The 18,479-nt window shown below is 37.6% G+C and overlaps 1 protein-coding gene across 1 annotated transcript in view; it reads right to left on the bottom strand.

Annotated features, from left to right (window-relative positions):
* LOC134680142 (uncharacterized) overlaps nt 1–18,179 on the bottom strand; it is a 96,567-nt gene extending 78,388 nt beyond the window's left edge. Inside the window, exon 1 of the mRNA XM_063539241.1 lies at nt 17,784–18,179. Within this exon, the coding sequence (XP_063395311.1) occupies nt 17,784–17,849 (66 nt within the window). The 5' untranslated portion in view covers nt 17,850–18,179. The remainder of the gene's footprint in view (nt 1–17,783) is intronic.
* Nucleotides 18,180–18,479: the final 300 nt, after the last annotated feature.

Raw genomic sequence — 18,479 nt, 5'->3', positions numbered from 1 at the left:
GGATAAATTGGTAATGTTACCGGAGAAGTCGTGAATGCTAATGCACGGTCGTGTGCACATTATTAAAGTTTAAAATTATGTTATATAACGACTGTAGCATCGCTATATCGTCCCAGTCGATGTGATCGCGGTACTTATATTTATTTTTACTCAACTAACTACGTGAAGGGTTGTGCAGCCTATCCGTCTTGTTCATAAAACTTTACGGGCCTGCCGGCGTATTATCGATGGTTATATCCGCGTGATAAAATAACTGTCACTTTTTAACACCTCGGGATAGACAGTGATCAGTGACGGACACCGTTTTATCACGCTGTCACGTAGCCAAGAACGACCTTCATATCCGTACTGATTTAGTTTAATTTTATCCCTTTCTTACAAATACTTACATAAGTCGAAATGACAGATAAACAAAAGATTCATAGCTAATTCAGGCTTGTAACGTGTTTATGAATAATACCTAAGTGAGCTGGTGGTGGTGGTGAGTGGGTGCGATTTGGCTATATTTTTACCGAATATGATGAGGTTGCTTTTGTCTGGTTAAAAAAATTCGAACGTAATTCTAAATATGGTTTGGACTACTCACGGTACCTCCTCCTCGGTCCTCTAGCTATATGATGCTGATTAGTTGATTGATTACACTATAAGAGCAATTAGAATAAATAAATTTAATAATTATATAAGTAAGATGTCTGCTGTCTGTAATGAATACCATGCAACATTTTTAATGTCCATCTGCGATAATATCCAGATTGTCATGATGGGGTCAGTTTTCATTGGATTCTTTGAGACGGTTTAACTCGGTACAAATTAACTTTCTGCGTAGGTATCACGTTCCATTTCCATCAATTACCTTCGCTTGGTTGAAAGTCGAAGGCCTTCTAATTTGCTACTGGTGTTACGGCTACTAGCTTTAAAGTCTGCTACCTGCACCCATTCGCGTGCTAGATAAGGGATTGTCTATGCTTTGGGGATTAGATAAACTTTGGGGCGCGGCGGCCCCGAAACAACTAGTTTACCGCAATTTATTGTCATTGAAATAGGTTAATGTCAACCATTGTAGCACGTACTAAATAGTTAAGTAGTTGGCCTATAAAAACATGCCTATTATTTACCTGATAAATAATGAGTTTTCTTTGAGATTTGTAATAACTGCATGTACTTCGAGTCACGTCTTTAAAGAACACCTTTCGATGGAAAGTGTATCAAGTGACAGATTGTAGTGACAATAGTATAGGTATAGTATAGGTATGAGCGCAATCGAAGTGGCAAAATGAAATCCCGACCGGACGCGTAGCGTCGCCGATATCGCTCTAGAAATCGCTAGGAGACACCGCCTCTCGGTCACCACACTACAGCCGGATCATACTTCATAATAAACTCGGTATAAACTATACATTAAAAAAACCGGGCATGTGCGAGTCGGACTCGCGCACGAAGGGTTCCGTACCATAATGCAAAAAAAGGCAAAAAAAACGGTCACCCATCCAAGTACCTACTGACCCCGCCCGACGTTGCTAACTTCGGTCAAAAATCACGTTTGTTGTATGGGAGCCCCACTTAAATCTTTATTTTATTCTGTTTTCAGTATTTGTTGTTATAGCGGCAACAAAAATACATCATCTGTGAAAATTTCAACTGTCTAGCTATCACGGTTCGTGAGATACAGCCTGGTGACAGACGGACAGACGGACGGACGGACGGACGGACGGACGGACGGACGGACGGACGGACGGACAGCAGTCTTAGTAATAGAGTCCCGTTTTACCCTTTGGGTACGGAACCCTAAAATAAGACACGCGTCAGAAACTTATGAATCCGATCTGTAGGGACGATCTAATGGATTCTGAGAATAATTAATAAACGGTCCTCGAATGCAGTTAAAAACCCCACAGATAAGCATATTCGTTAGGTACAATATGTACATTTTATAATAATACTGCATGTTTAAAATAGTTAACACATGACATGTTTGATTGTGGAGCATGCTGTAGGTGACTTAACTGTTTAGTCACAAGTCAAGATCAACTTAAAGAGTAACGCGTTCAAGATAATTTGTTGTCGACAAACGAGTTCGACCAAAATAGATCGGTTTCCAGATCAAAGTGCATTTCTAGTGGACAAGCATTAGCCGATAACCGTTATCAGAACACGTTTAATGCATTAAGCGTTTGATAACATGCTTAATGGATGCAGTGGTGTTTAGTTTGGATGATATTCCCAAAAATGCGGTTTATTAAGCTATTTTTTTTTTCAATTTTTGGTACGTTTGTGTTCAAAAGTTAGAGGAAGGAGAAAATGCGATTTTGTTCACTGAGTGAGACAAAATGACATTCAAGTGACCTTTATAGTCAAATGTCATTTCAACATGCGGGGTCTAATACCTACAAGTTCGAAATACTTGGGTTCTATTATCTCTGTCCCTTTCACACTGAAACACACTTTAGCAAAAAGAAACAGACAAAAAAAAGTCAAAACGACATTCAACGGTATATTGACGGTTTATAATAGACCCCCGAAAAACTTCAGACCGCATCGTTCCAAAGCACGTATTACGAGTATGAATTCTTAATAATTAATTAATAAAAATAAAGTTTAAGATTTGATAAAAACTGATAAAATACTATATTTTAGGTATTTTATTGTACAATTTAAATAATGAACTCAAAAATACACAGATTATCACGCAAAATTATTTTACTTTTAAGAATTTCTACCATAGCTGACAATAAATAGTACGTATCCGCAATTCGGACCGTAATTTACAAAGTTTTTTTTTACAAAAAAAAGTTGTCGATTGAAGTGTCAGTTGATGTTCGTTATTCGATATTATTTTACTGATTTTACGTTTTGTTTTTGTGTTTGATTTCGGTAATTTAACTTAATTGTTTGTATATCTTAAGAAAACATGAGTGCAGGTATTAAGTGATGAAGAAGGATTACATTTTTCAAGTTGTCTAATAGGTATGTTCTCACTGCTCAGGTTAAAAAATTTGTGTACTACACGAGATCAAAGTTATTTACATCTCGTGCGCTTTTGAGTCCCTTACTACGCTCAAGATTCTATAATATAGAATCTTTCGCTTGCACGGGACTCAAAATAAGCACTCGAAGATATATCAAACTTTGATCTCTTGTTGTAATAACTATACCTAGCTAAAAGTTTTTGAGTAAAATGGCTGGGACATACGAACAGACGGACGGACATATACATAACGGTTTCGGTTTTGCCATTTTGGCTACGGAACCTTAAAAAGTGGTAGGCGTAACCGCAGAAATACGCAGGAAAATAAAATGATAGTACAATCAACACCAAATATGCAATATATATGACCACTTAGACTACCACCATGTTATATACCTATCTTTTTGATGCTGACTGCAACCAAAGAATTAGTTGTAGGATAAGCCTATAATAATTTTTTCTCAAACATGCAATGGAATATTGATGTTATGTTCCTTATAATAGGCTGCGAAGTATGACGTTTCAGGTGCGGCTAGGACAAAAGGTATTTAACGGAATTTCATACAAATCTTGCAGGCCTAGACCGGCAAAGTCCTCTTTTTTAATTTTCATTTCACAGATATTTGTGACACAGCATCGTGGCATTCATCCATAAAAAAAAACTAGAGGCAGTATTGGCTTTATGGTTCGTAATGACACTCTGCCACTACGCCTATAAAAAAAAAACAAAAAACAATGTTTGCTATAATTTGCAGTTTTATTTGTATAAAATCAACATGAACTTAATAAATAATACATTCTATAATTTTAAATTATAAATTTAACTACACAAATAAAAACATTTCAAATATTTCATCTAAACGTTAGCGGTAAAAAGGTCTACTCAAACACGCGTAGTTATTTTTTTTTAATTGTTATGGAGGTAAAGTTGAAAAAATTTCATTCTGTTTTATTGGATTTATGGTGCGTTGATGATTTTTTTACTTTAATATGAGTTCCGACGAAATACTGAAATTAATATTGTAATCATAGGTGTTGGAATTGGCAGCGTAAGCAGAATTGATTTTAAATAACTTGCTGGCTCTGCCGCCAAGTCAAAGATGAAGTATGTATTGTATATGGTTGCTTATGGCAATTTTATTATTTGAGAAACTAAGAAAAATGGCTTACAGTTTATTAGAAACAGTTTTGTGGCATATTTTAAATGAATGTAACTGCAAATTCGTCAACACTGTGGAAATTATACTTATTTACTCCATGCATAAAGCAACGATGTATGTGAAACATGATATCAATATGAAAGACTATGTAAACTTATGTGACGAAAGCGACAGTCAGACGGATACAAGGCGAAAAAATCAAAGATACATGAAAATATACGGGTAGTAAAAATACACGACTCGTGTAAAACATACGCGTGATAATGATATAGGTACGTGTTGGTTATATTTTGGGTGTAGTTTACTTTTAGTTTTTTCTATAAATAAAACTTGGCTTTCGTGGATTTTTTATTTTATTTATTTCATTGCATGTTTGAGAAAAGCACTATACATACCTCGGCGGGAAATGGGGTTGCCCGCGCTCAGACCTATCCGGCCTCGCTTCGCTCGGCCGTCTATATGTCTTCGGCCGGCAACCCCTTTCGTCCCGGCCTCTTTAGTAATGTACTATGTAATTGTATTCCAATACGGAAATTAAAACCAATAATGCATTAATCTTACATCATAACAGAGATAAAATACAAACTAGTAGGTACCAGCCTCCGATATTTCGACATTTGACCTGACATTTAGACGGGTGCTTCGTAAATGAACCATTACGTTTTAATAAAAAAGTAAACAGGACTTATAGAAAGCCAACATAATATAAGAGTCGTGAGAGTCAGAATCAATTAAACCATCCATCGAAAGCCTGAGAAGATGATCTAAGTAGCCAGAGAGATTATACCCGTAGTTGTTGATAACATCGATACAGTAATGCTGATCAAGATTACGACTCGGTAACAGAATAACGTAACACTGTTATTAAATCTATTGTTGGTATATTAGCACTGGTTTGGTTGCTCATTATGACCATACAACATTATATCAATAGATTTATACCTAACGAAATAGAACGTGTTCGAATCATAAGGACTGTATCGTTTATTATAAATACAAATAAAACCTGGTCTAACTGTTGACGTGTGTATTATTTTGTATTACTATGTTCTTAAGGTATACTCTGGGGGTATTTTTAAGCCATATCTGATATAAGAAGGTTTTACATTTATTTTATTTTAGGGACTTTATGATGATTTTAATACCGTCTAGCAATTGTAATTTGGACAAGCCTATCGAGCTTAATTTGAGACTATTTCACCGATTCCTTGGTACGATTTAAAGAAACAAAAGGTTAATATGCTGCCGAAATATGCCATCTAAGTGTCCTTTTCATGATTGCTCAATTGAACATCCACAGAATAAATGTGGTGATTTTTTATCTTTACATGAAAACGACTTTTTATGCAACATTTTGGATGCCCGTCAATTTCTGACGCCAGCGAAATGAGGGAAACAGCTAAAAGAATCTACCGAAATCCAAAGCCTAACGGACATTCATGGCGTTGAACCATGGCTAGAACAGGTCGATAGAAACGCTCCATGATGGTTATATTGTATACCAAAGTCGGGGTTGTCGTAAGTAACATGCCATATTCTCTAAAAGGCCACCAAGCACAGATCCAAAACTTTTTTTCCAACTAAAAGAAATGATTAGACTATGCCCAGATGTTTCGCTTTACGAATCATATGTAATTGCTGTTTACATAGTACGATTTTTTTTGTGTAATATCTCGTCTTGTTCGCAAACCGTAAATTTTCTTGTAGTATTTGTCCAAAATCGTTGTAGTTACTCGGGAGGATTGGGTAAATATTGTCCAAACCATATGCTTTACGTGATCTCCCAGGACGAAATGTTACTTATTATTAAAGCACTAATTAAACTATATGTGTAATTTTTTAATAAAAATATAATACCAGAAAAAACGGCTAAGTAAAGTTGTATTTATAATAAACGATACAGTCTTTACACGTTTCAAAATAATACCATGTTGGTCCTAAGTTGGTCCATAAAAGCATGGGTGTCCGGCAAACACTTATCAATTCATTTTAGGGGGTTTTAATCTCATTTAAGATCATATTTCATTTCATATCGAATACAGCATAATGAGTTAAAGGAAATTGAATAAACAAGAACATGATAATGCTAATGTAGGTTAATTTTCTATATTATGCGCAACTAGTTATGAATTTTTTACAATGCCTAGTAGTGTGCATTATACTTTATTAATTTATTAAGCATAATTTTGTGCCCTACACAGCTCAGATTAAATCTTAATTCTTTGCAGATTTTTAGCGACGGCATCCTTGTGCTAAATGATTCAATGCCTGATTTACAGCGTAGGATGACGCATAGAGACATTAGAGACTTAGCTGAAACCTACTCAGAACTTATATCCTCTAATACGAGGTCGACCAATCTCACAATTCTCTCATGTTGTAGCAACTTTCACGGTCAACACCCACGCTACTCGTATAATAAAAAAAAACGTTACCTTATTAGTTTTTCTTTGTTTACACACGACTGCCACGAGATTTAAGCTTAAATTTGGCCTATATACAAGGCGAAATTTAAGCTTAAATCATCGTCATCATATAGCGAACGAAAAGTTAAAGACGATACCAGCAATAATAGCAATATTTTACACAATATTGTTTCGTGCGTGTCGTTTTATGGAAACGTCCTCAATAGAATCATATGCAGTGACAACAGCAATAGCGTGACGGCAAGGAAATGCGGGTTACCGACGTTACCGTTTAGAAATCGTTCATTCTTAACGTACCGCACCGCACTTACACCCGTAATTCACCTGGCATGGCAATTACATGTTCCACACTACTATCTCACTAATTGGAATAAAAACTTTTTACAAAAAAAAGAAAACCGACTTCAAAAAGGATGAAATAAAATATTATCCTTTTTAAGTCTATGCGTTACCAACTGATATGTTTGAAGTCGGTGCCAAGACAACTTTTGAAGCATACCATGATTTTGGTGCGATTCGATAAGGATGTACCTACGTTGGATTGCCTTACACGACGACAATGAACGTACTTTCTGTAGGTACAGTCGACGTTAAAAATATGTTTACACTTTTCGTCTTATAACAAAGGAGTAAGGTGCAAAAGTGTAAACATATTTTTGACGTCGACTGTACCTAAGAACACACGATCAAACCTTCTTGGCACAGTCCGTACCATGTTTGTCGGCACGCAAGCGTGGGATTGGGACTACATTTCAAAATATAAAACAATTCAAGGAATTTACTTTCTTGCCAAATTTCACCTAAAGCGATTCAGTTGTTTAGCCATGAAAAGGCGACAAAGAGGCAGACAGAATTACTTACACATTTATAATAGTTCTAATGGTACACTTCTAATGGGATTTATAGTCATAAAGCTGATTATTTTTGACGGGTATTCTTTACTACTTGGCTTGGCACCGACTTCAAACATATCAGTTGGTAACGCATAGACTTAAAAAGGATAATATTTTATTTCATCCTTTTTGAAGTCGGTTTTCTTTTTTTTGTAAAAAGTTTTTATTTTTCCATTTTTAGTTTTAACGCATTGTTAAGAGCGCGACGCATGAATGAAAAACGACATCATGATTAACACTAAATTTGTGTATCTACTTTAATAAATATGTAATCAGGAATTTTCTCGAGTCCGTCTGGGAAATTATAATTCCTGTCACTACACTAAATCCATCCTCCGCCCCGCCACTGACCCGATCCCTCAACCCCCCGATCAACCCCTGATCCATGTACCCCTCGGCCCTGAACCAGCAGCCCTTCAACCACCATTACCCGACCCCTTAACTCCTAACCCTAACCCCCGATCAGTAGCCTTACCAGCTTACCAAGAGTTTGACATGATGATTTATTCGCTAGCGTGTGTGTAACTTACTTTCTTTGCATCTCGCTCGTACTGGCATATTAGTGCGAGCGAGATGCATAAAAAGTAAGTTACGAAGACGTTAGCGTCGCTAACTTAGCGAATATGTCAATGTCAAACTCGTGGTAAGGCTACACTTGCACTACATCAAATTGGCGGTGTTCGGAAGCAAATGCTCGAGTTACTTTAGAAAACACCGAAATCACTTTACACGTGCCTTTAAAAACTGAGGAGTTCCCTCAATTCCTCATGGATTCCATCATCAGACCAGAACCAAAAATAATATGGAAACACCTAGGAGGCAACTCCTTCCAAACAATAAAAGATTTACTCAAATCGGATCACAGGTGCCGGAGTAATCGCTGAACATACTACATTTAAAATCATCATCATTATCATCAAAACAATCATCATCATCAGGTCTACTTCATCAAAGTGGTGGTTTTCGGGAGAAAATGCTCGACTTGCTTAAGAAAACACCCAAATCACCATGCATGTGCCTTTAAAAATTGAGGAGTTCCCTCAATTCCTCATGGATCCCATCATCAGAACAGAGCCAAATTAAAATGGGACCAACTCGGAGGTAGCTCCTTTCAAACAAAAAAAGAATTACTCAAATCGGACTACGGATGTCGGAGAACCTCCTCCTTCTATGAAATGGAAGTCGGTTAATAAAATAAAACAAGAACTATTCGTATTGTGAAAAATAAAAATTACATACAAGATTTGTTAAATTTACAGTTTCTTTTTGCAAATAAATTCAATGCTCACGGGCGCAATTACATGGCATGTATGTAAATAGTTTTTAAGTCTCATGAAGTGAAATGTACATTTCTTTTCAGAATAACAAATATTTTTAACCCGAATTAAGTAACTAATGGTATCATGTATGTATGAAATGTGCTACAAGTTTTCCTAAGGCATAAGGTATACAGGGTGATCAATCTAAATGGGTCAGTATGGAGAAGTCAGAAACTATAAGAGATAGCAAAATCTGTTCTTAGGAACCATGGCTTCGATTTTAGATTTAATAATAATGGCATTCAATTTTTTTTTTAAATCTATCATACATAACCGGGATTCGAACATGGTCAATATTCTTGTTGTTTGTTTGTATGGCAACTTTTAAACGATGCGTGATAGGTGGGGGGTGCTCGACCAAATATCACAGAGGGCCCCGAGACAAAACAAAGTACATTAAAAAAAATCAAACTGGCCGACTTTTTTTTTAATTTTTTCAAGTTGGTCCGAGCGCGCTGAGATTCGGCATGTGGCGAGCCTGGGGGCCCAAGATTACAATGTCAAAAAAATATTTTTGGAAAAATTCAAAATGGCGGCGGACACGTAAAATTTTCAAGTAGGTTAAACGAGCCCGAAGGGCGAGCTTCATGCTGGGAGGCCGAAGGCCGACCCCGGTGGAAGGCCGAATGCCCTGAGCCTCCACCCCGACTCCCAAAACGCGAGGCCGAAGGCCGAACTGCGTGAATTCGGTGCTTCCAAGCGTTCTACCAAGTTAACTGTCTTGATGACCGAAGCCGGCGGGCCGAATGCCCCACGGCGAAGCGTCGAGGCTTGCGAAGGCCGAAGGCCGAGCTCTGCGTAGGGCCGAAGGCCCGAAGCGTCACACGAGAGGGGGAAGTTGGAGCTTAAACACGACCCAACACTTTTCCTATTGGGAGTCGCTTTTTGGGCGTCGGGGTGGGGGCTTCGGGCCTTCGGCCCTCCACCGGGGTCGGCCTTCGGCCTCCCAGCCTGAAGCTCGCCCTTCAGGCTCGCTTAACCTACTTAGAAATTTGTCTTTGCCCGTGTCCGCCGCCATTTTGGAATTTTCCAAAAATATTTTTTTGACATTGTAATCTTGGGCCTTCAGGCTGGCCGCATGCCAATTCTCAGCGCGCTCGGACCAACTTGAAAAAATTAAAAAAAAAGTCGGCCATTTTGATTTTTTTTAATGTACTTTGTTTAGTCTCGGGGCCCTCTATGATATTTGGTCGAGCACCCCCCACCTATCACGCATCGTTTAAAAGTTTCCATACAAACAAACAACAAGAATATTGACCATGTTCAAATCCCGGTTATGTATGATAGATTAAAAAAAAAATTGAATGCCATTATTATTAAATCTAAAATCGGAGCCATGGTTCCTAAGAACAGATTTCGCTATCTCTTATAGTTTCTGACTTCTCCATACTGACCCATTTAGATTGATCACCCTGTATAGCGAAATTCATAAAGTAGTACACATAGAAACTTTAATTTTCGTGAAAGTGTATGATTCTTTTTTTCCAGTCCAGCACTGTATATTTGTATAAAGAGTGAACTCTATTCCTAATACATATAAAAGTCACAATGGTTACAATTAAAGCTCCAAGTTGATAGGCAAAACAGCAAGGTATTACGTAATGTACCTACTTATCAAAATCTTGTTAAATGTAATTTAATTAACAACTATATATGTCACGTTCTAATAGCACGTTCCAATCTAAAGGACCTTTGTAGGGCATAGGGTTTCTGCAGCGCTACCAAGCCTGACAATAATCGACTATTACGTAAATGTAGTATAAATTAATCAGTATTATACTGGTATTCCCATTTTGAAATGTTTTCATTTAGGTATATTGCATTGCAAATTATTTTTATACTAGCCAAAAATTTGATGGCTAACCAATTTTAACAACAGCAGACCAAACTTCAAGAAACTTTAAAGAAGAAACAGCAAACAAAATTAACATAATAAAGGAAAAAGCCGGCCAAATACGTGTCGGGCCACGCATAACGGAGGGTTCCGTACCTTCGCGGCACTTATCTAATCTAGCCATTGTTGTAAACGTTGGTATCCAACATCTGGGGCGTAGTATCATAACGTTAATTTAATTTAAAAGACATTGAACTGATTGAACTATTTTAAATCTTCCTAGAGAAAGTAACTAATTGCAGTTTACGGCGAATAAACCTTAAACAACAAAATATGGATCACGTGTGTCTGAGCTTTCGTTTGCTAACAATGTAAGGCAGACAGTATCATATGTTTGCGATAAGTTTGAATATATACCTTATATTTAGAAGCAGTAAGGTTACCATTTGATTGTTATAGTTGATCGATAAAGGATGTCGCAGAAGTTACGCCCCGATATGATTCGACGCGGAGCCGTAGGTAATGAGGATATACGGAGCCGTTACAATCTCGATATAAAATGTAACATTCAGACAAGCAGACAAATTGCGGTTAGAAACCAATAAATGCACATTATAGAAACTTAGAAAGCCGATATAGCGTTGGTAAAGTTGCGATTTTTGTTTTCACCTATTATAGCAATGCGGTTTATTCGGGGTCTAAGCTTTCGATCCAAACGATTACACTGAATTTAATCAACGATCAGCAATTGTGCGTGATGTAATACCAAATAGTACTAGAAATACTAATATATAATACCTAGTATATTATACTAACCATGTGTATATTATATTTGGCAGTTTAAGAAATACCTTTTGAACCGGCAGTGATGTGTACTGAAACAAAGCCGTCTTCACCAGTCAAAAATCCATTAGGTGTTGCGTAAAAAGAACATTACGATTTAATGGAAATTCCACGGTTCTTACAGTTAACGTCCGCGGCTATGGCTTTGAATGCTGTTGGATGTTGCAGAAGCTATCGATGTAATACGAAATTAGCTGATGCAATCGAAATATGTCATTAGCACATCACAACCCATGCTCCCCAGCATGCATGCAATTTATTTGCAAATGAAATAAATCAACACCATTTAGGTGCAAAAGGCTGAAGAAGTGCTATTTTGTTACGTATTTCAATGAATTCTTATGATTAATATTAAGGTTTCGTCACACAAGCGCGTTTTCCCAGCGGGGCGCGAGCGTTTTATACCTATGTAAAAGCGGCGCGCGCCGCTCACGCCCCGCCCGGAAAACGCGCCTGTGTGACGAAGCCTTTAAAGTTACATTTTGCTTAATGAGAGAGTGAGTCGCAATGCAATTGGATAGGTGGAATACCATCCTAATAGGTATGCAAAATACGATCGTGAAGACTTACAGTCGAATATATTTAGGCTGTGGCTTGAATCAGGCTGATGGCATAGTTTGTGTATTGCGAATAAAATTTATATTGGCTTTCATGAATATAATTTCATGAGTATCATTGGTTCTAACAATGGATAAATGTGACGTGTGCGTAAGAGTTTCATACTTGTAAGTGCAGAATCTATATCTACGTTATGATTATGATGCACGCACCAGTTTCCGTACTTTCCTTTTACAAAACGAAACTGTTTTCATATTGGCAACGTTTTTAAGTCACAAGTTTTCAAATCCATATTAGTCTGGCATAAACGGGTACAATGTATCTTATGTATGCATTATTATTCTCCTTAAAAGAGGAAGCTGGTCCCTGGCAGGACATATTCACTCTGATAGCGGTATTTTTATTATTACAAGGCTTAGCATACAATTTTTTTGTTTAGCACCCGAGGCTGACCACAACGCAGCATAAGTTTCGCAAGTCGAATCCGAACTGGCTGATAATACCAAACTGAGCAAGAGCATTGCCAACTAGGTAGGTATAGGTTTTGCCAACACGCGACTGGTACTGGTACGTAACTATAAAGTTTATATCGAGTGTGCACGAAACTTTATGGGGCACTGAATCATACTGAGTCAGCGTGATGCTGAAATAGTGAAAGTAACATGTCGAGACACCCTTTGTTTTAATAGTAAATTATATTTTAGATCTGGTATTCATTATTCGTAGCTTAATCATTTAAAAGTATATTATACAGTTTATGATATAAACTGTACTTTGTGTGGTGTACATAAACTTTGTGTACGCCACCAAATATTCAAATTGTTCTAACGAGGAGTTACAATATGTATAATTATTGGAATGTAAATTCAGTAAGTAAATATAATTTATGGAACTATCTAAATATGTTAAGAAATAATTTACGTTCAGTTATCATGCCTAATAAACAAAATAAATAGGAACGAAAAGGGGAACGACGATAAACACGATTCAAATATTTCAAACCAGTACAGATTTGTGCAGATACATTAGGTAAAACTATGACGCAGTGAACGTTTTCATAGTTGGGCTGTGGGGGGTTAGCTCACGCCAGCACCAGTCCGCCCCTGGCACCCGGACTTGGCATGCGACCTCGGGACCATAAAAATTGTATTATCTTTCTCATAACCGATACACGCACGTAAGACATCAGTCTGACAAAGTTCAAGGACCTAATTCGTGTAGCATCACAGCTGAATTTATCAAAATTCTTAAACATGTTTTATATAATATATAATTTTATTAAAATTTGCCTACTAAGGGCCGGTACAGACGGACTGCAACTCGACTGCATCTTGTATGGGAACGTCAACTGCAACGTCCGCGTGCAGTTCCCATACAAATTGCAGTCGGGTGTTGGTTTGCAGTGCGTCTGTATCGGCCCTAAGTAACACGATTATTAAAATCACCGATTACGCAACGGAGCCACGCCGTTTTGTCGACTAAATAGTGTTTAGTTTTAAGTTTATAAAATACATATGTATGTTAGTCTGTAAGGTATTTGTAATATGGGCCTTGTTGCCTGAATTAAATTTCTAAATAAATAAATAAATCTCTCTGCATAAGATCACAATTTTATTAGTTTAGTACCTAATTAGAATATTGGAATCTGAATACTGGATCGCTAATAAAAATAAACTACCTATTACATTTCTATTGTAAGTTTTTGTCCGCTTCCCATATGAGCTGTAGAGACAAGCTTCATTTGTCTTTTGAATTACAATTGTGAGAATAAAAAGCAGGTAACCTTTTATCACGTTCATAAAATGGTCGTATGTGCACTCGAGGCTCCGCTAATCATATGTCATTTTTAATTAAAACGAAACGCTAATATGGCGTTGTCTCGCTCAAATTAAATTGTGTCAGACGCTTGCCCCACATCGCATTGTCTGTCGTGGGATCGAGTTACCATTATTGTTCATTGGTTTGGTGGCAAAATAGAAAATTATAAAATGAGGTATTTCTAACTTCCCAATCAAGTGATACTTTAATATAAGATGAATGGAAGAATGGCCTTTTCCAGCGTGGCACAAAAAGGTCAGATATAAGGACACATCGTATGTCATATCTGTCAAGACTGAATTTTAATTACGTCGACCCAGCCGGTTCAGTTAACAAGCCACAATCTGAAATCTTGAGTTTCACTTGGCTTTCCTTACGTCATGTCATACAAATATAAACACTAACAACGATATGGTTAGCAAACTCGTATTTTACTATTACCTGTTCTTTAAATGTAAACCTTAACCCTCATGTAGCCAGGTTTGAGTTTTTGTATACATTTATATTTAAAATGTGAAAGTTTGTTTGTTAATACTTATATGCATAAGACATATGGCCGATAACGCAAAGTTTCTGTCAGCGTCTAGGAACGAACATTTAGTAAGATTGCCGTTAAGATATTGTTTATTTTAATAACTGCTGGTCGTCATGCTACCAGAATCATAGATATGATGGCATCAAAGATATGTTAGAGATTGTTTACAGTGTGCGCTTTGTTTAGCTAACATGCCTAACTAGGTTTTTTAGGGTTCCGTAACCAAAGGGTAAAACGGGACCCTATTACTAAGACTTCGCTGTCCGTCCGTCCGTCCGTCCGTCTGTCACCAGGCTGTATCTCACGAATCGTGATAGCTAGACAGTTGAAATTTTCACAGATGATGTATTTCTGTTGCCGCTATAACAACAAATACTAAAAACAGAATAAAATAAAGATTTAAATGGGGCTCCCATACAACAAACGTGATTTTTGACCAAAGTTAAGCAACGTCGGGAGTGGTCAGTACTTGGATGGGTGACCGTTTTTTTTTTGCTTTTTTTTTGCATTATGGTACGGAACCCTTCGTGCGCGAGTCCGACTCGCACTTGCCCGGTTTTTTGTAACGCTAATGTGTAATCATTCAGCCTTTATACGTCCCACTGCTGGGCACAGACCTCCCCTCATGCACTTGGGCTATAGCTGAAACAAGTACTGCCTAGTGAAAAAGAGATTTATGAAAATACAATGTAAACAATACGGCCGAAATACTGAGCAACTAGTCTAAATGCGTACATAGTTACATAGGTACAAATAACACTTAAACCGAATGCAGTTTCCTTGGTCCATTCGCATTAGTGGTTACGCAAAAACGGATGAACGCATTTAACGTGTTTGTGTTACCTTAAAGAACGTTTTTGTCGTAATAAAACATGCTATACAAGTACATACACAAGTAAACATAAATATTTTCAAAGTAACCGGTAGAGTTGAATCGTTTTACCAAGTTTATTTATTAACTTCTGATCTTATTTACAGTTAACTTTAAACATTACGGCGCAATACTCCTTTATGTGGGGCAAAGGATATTTTCTTTATAAATGCATTAATCCATGAATATCTGCGTGAAATCATATGAATTAAAGACAAGGGTGATGAAATCAAATAATCTAACATCTTTTAAATGCGTAGAATTTGGATTTTCCCACGTTATATCGAATTCACGAAGCTGACTCTACCTATCGTAAATTATATATCCCCGGGAACACAAACTCACGGACTTATTATTTTAACATGGTTTTGCATACTTGATGGCTCGATTCGGTGGCGAAACACTCCAAGATCTGGCAATGACATGGTTGCTAGAGTGCACCGTAAAAGGGCATGATGCACACACCGAGTTTTGCAGTGAGTTGTGTTAAACGAGTAAAGGCCTTCGCAAAACGGCGGAGCGCAGCGCAGATCACTTTAAAATTAATAAAATTATCAATGTATCTTCTTCCCTATTTCAATTACCTTCAGGTTTAAATTTAAATGCTTTGAGACCGACCTCGGAGCATCACGGAGGATTGTTACTCCGCGGCATCGAGGAGCACGCCAAAGGATACCGCGGCGGTAGGCGGCGGCATGCCGCGGCATCCCCCGGCCTGCGCCGAAGTGCTCCCTGGTGCGCCAGCCACCAGCACTGGGGCTAGCAGGCGCTCGCGGTATCGCGGGGGATTTTACCTCTCCGGTGTGCGCTGCGCGGCGTAAAGGCTCCTCGGTGATCTGCGCTACGGTCCGCCGGTTTGCGCTGGCCTTTATGCAGTGTTGGGATTTTAAGGTGGATGCAGGTTTTAGGGACAGTAGTTACAGTCACTATCAGATATATCGGAGTCGGCCAAGTTGCTAAAAAATATGGCTGCCATCTCTAAACGCCGAACCCGGACAAAGACTTAAAAAACCCGGACATTTGGCGTAAATGGCATTCTTTCCCCCGGTCGTGTATTTAATATGGTATTTACCTACTTTGTACACAATCACATCGGTAAATAATTAAATTCAATAAGGTGTTTCCTCATAAAAAGTGTCCACTTGTCGGGACACTTTTTGAAAGCCCCCCAGATGAAAAAAAACTTATCCTCCATAATACTAAAACCTACACCAACCTCCATACGCTTTTTTTAAGAAGCATATCGTTTCCTTTCTCTCCCCGTCTGTTGATTATCAAAGAAAATTAGCATCCAAATTTTGAGTGCTGTGTCCGCATGAAATATTATGGTTTGTGTAATTTCTCCTGCCTACCCTCAAGGGGTGAATATTCAAAAACAAAGCTTATGTTCATGCTCAAACTATGAATAAAATAATGGGTTCTGTAATTTATATATGAAAAAGACAGAACAGATACATACAAATGCCTACTTGATCTTACAGGCCTCTCTGCATACAGGGCTAGCTTAGTGCGGGGACCCCTAGTAATTCTGTATTTATAAAACAATGTTATGCACCAACAAAAATATTCTGAAAAAATTGGCTGTGACAGACGGACAGACAGATGCACAAGAGATCCTATAAGGCAGCGGTCGGCAACCAGCGCATGCGGCCCACAAACCTCTCACTTGCGGCCCGCGAGCCTCCCTGGCTAGAAGGGTTCCGTTTCTCCCTTTTGCTGCAAATTGGTGGTTTTTCGATTTTTTTGGGTGTATAAGTTTAATAAGTCAATGAGGAATAAACACTTCATAATGTACTCTGATTTAAAAAAAAATACTGATAAGGTACTTTAAAATTAAACAACTGTAAGCAAAACAAAATACAATATCTATTCCACCCATATGTGCTGAACCACTGATGCAGCTTTGTTATTGGAAAGATGATAGGTACTTTGCATTGGAAGCATTTTTTTGTATAAACACATCCCGGGAGGTAAGTTGGCTGGTGTGTGGCTTATAGTTTTATTGCATCTGTCAGTGTCTACATCTGTATGTCACATACATTTTACTTGAATTGTGAGCTATATAATAATGAAATCATTGAAACAGGATGTCTTATGTCTGTTCATACTTATATTTGACATTATTTATTAATCATATGCATAGGGATCTGCTAAACATGATTATGGAAGACTCACTAAATATGTACATACATATTCTTTGTTTAGTCTAAATGTTTGTGAACAATTAACAAGAATAGGGAATTTCCCAAGGTAAGTAAGTCAAGAAATTTCCAAATAAGTCAAGAAGATTAACAAGCAAAATAGTAATTGTTTTACTATGCCCACTTCTTCAAATGTCTTTTATCATGGTAAACTACCTGATTTAAGCAAAATTTATGGTAAACAAAGCCTAGAAAATATCCTGAAACACATAAAGACAATGTTTGTGTTTGCTTAAGCCCTGATTTAAAGTAACTTTATAGTTTTGTTTCTAAGCTCTTTGGAGGGATTCAGAGATTAGTGTCAAGCTGGAAAAAACAAGAATCTTAGACAAGTAAAAGTGTAACAATACAATTACTCACCACATTGTTGTAATTGAAGGTTGCAGTGTCAGGAGGGAAATATTCTCCGTTCATCTTGTCGCCCATCTCGAGACAAACACTAATTATAACACACACAAATTTCACGTCCCTGGCATTTCTCTAAACGACACGCCAATCGTGGAAGAGTCCTAATTTGGATAAAATGACTGACGACGGTTGGGAACCTCGTAGCCCCTAGAAGTCCGAAGAAGCATTATACTTGATCACACATTTTGAACAAAATATGGCCGTAGTTCAATGAATACAATAAATCACCGTCTTCGATTTCTAGACTAGTTTAGATCCGTTTTAATGCTTCCAATTAAAACTTGTAAAATTTTATTTTATTTGACAAGTTACCTTGACACACATAAATGTCAAAACCGCCATCTTCTACGTGGGGCTGCCAGGCCTAATTTTGAGTCGAGTTGTGAGTTGCCACTTGCAAAAGTGTTAAGGCCTCTATAGACCTTGCAACAAATATCATGAGATTATCGATTTTCTCGCTCTAATGGAATCTAAAAACGTCATCGACAATCGCATGAGATTTGCAAAAATTGCGGAATTTAATCGATCGCACTTACCACTTTGCCACTTTATTGCTCCCAATCGAATGCCATTCATAACAAGTTCTCTGCGCATCACAAGCCGGCGATGGTCCCCCAAAAAATTAATTTCCGTATGTTCAAATTTATT

The sequence above is a fragment of the Cydia fagiglandana genome, chromosome 1, assembly GCF_963556715.1.
Source record: "Cydia fagiglandana chromosome 1, ilCydFagi1.1, whole genome shotgun sequence".
Classification (NCBI taxonomy): Eukaryota; Metazoa; Arthropoda; class Insecta; order Lepidoptera; family Tortricidae; genus Cydia; species Cydia fagiglandana.
Note: the sequence above shows the minus strand (reverse complement) of the source record. Positions and strands in the feature narration are given on the sequence as shown.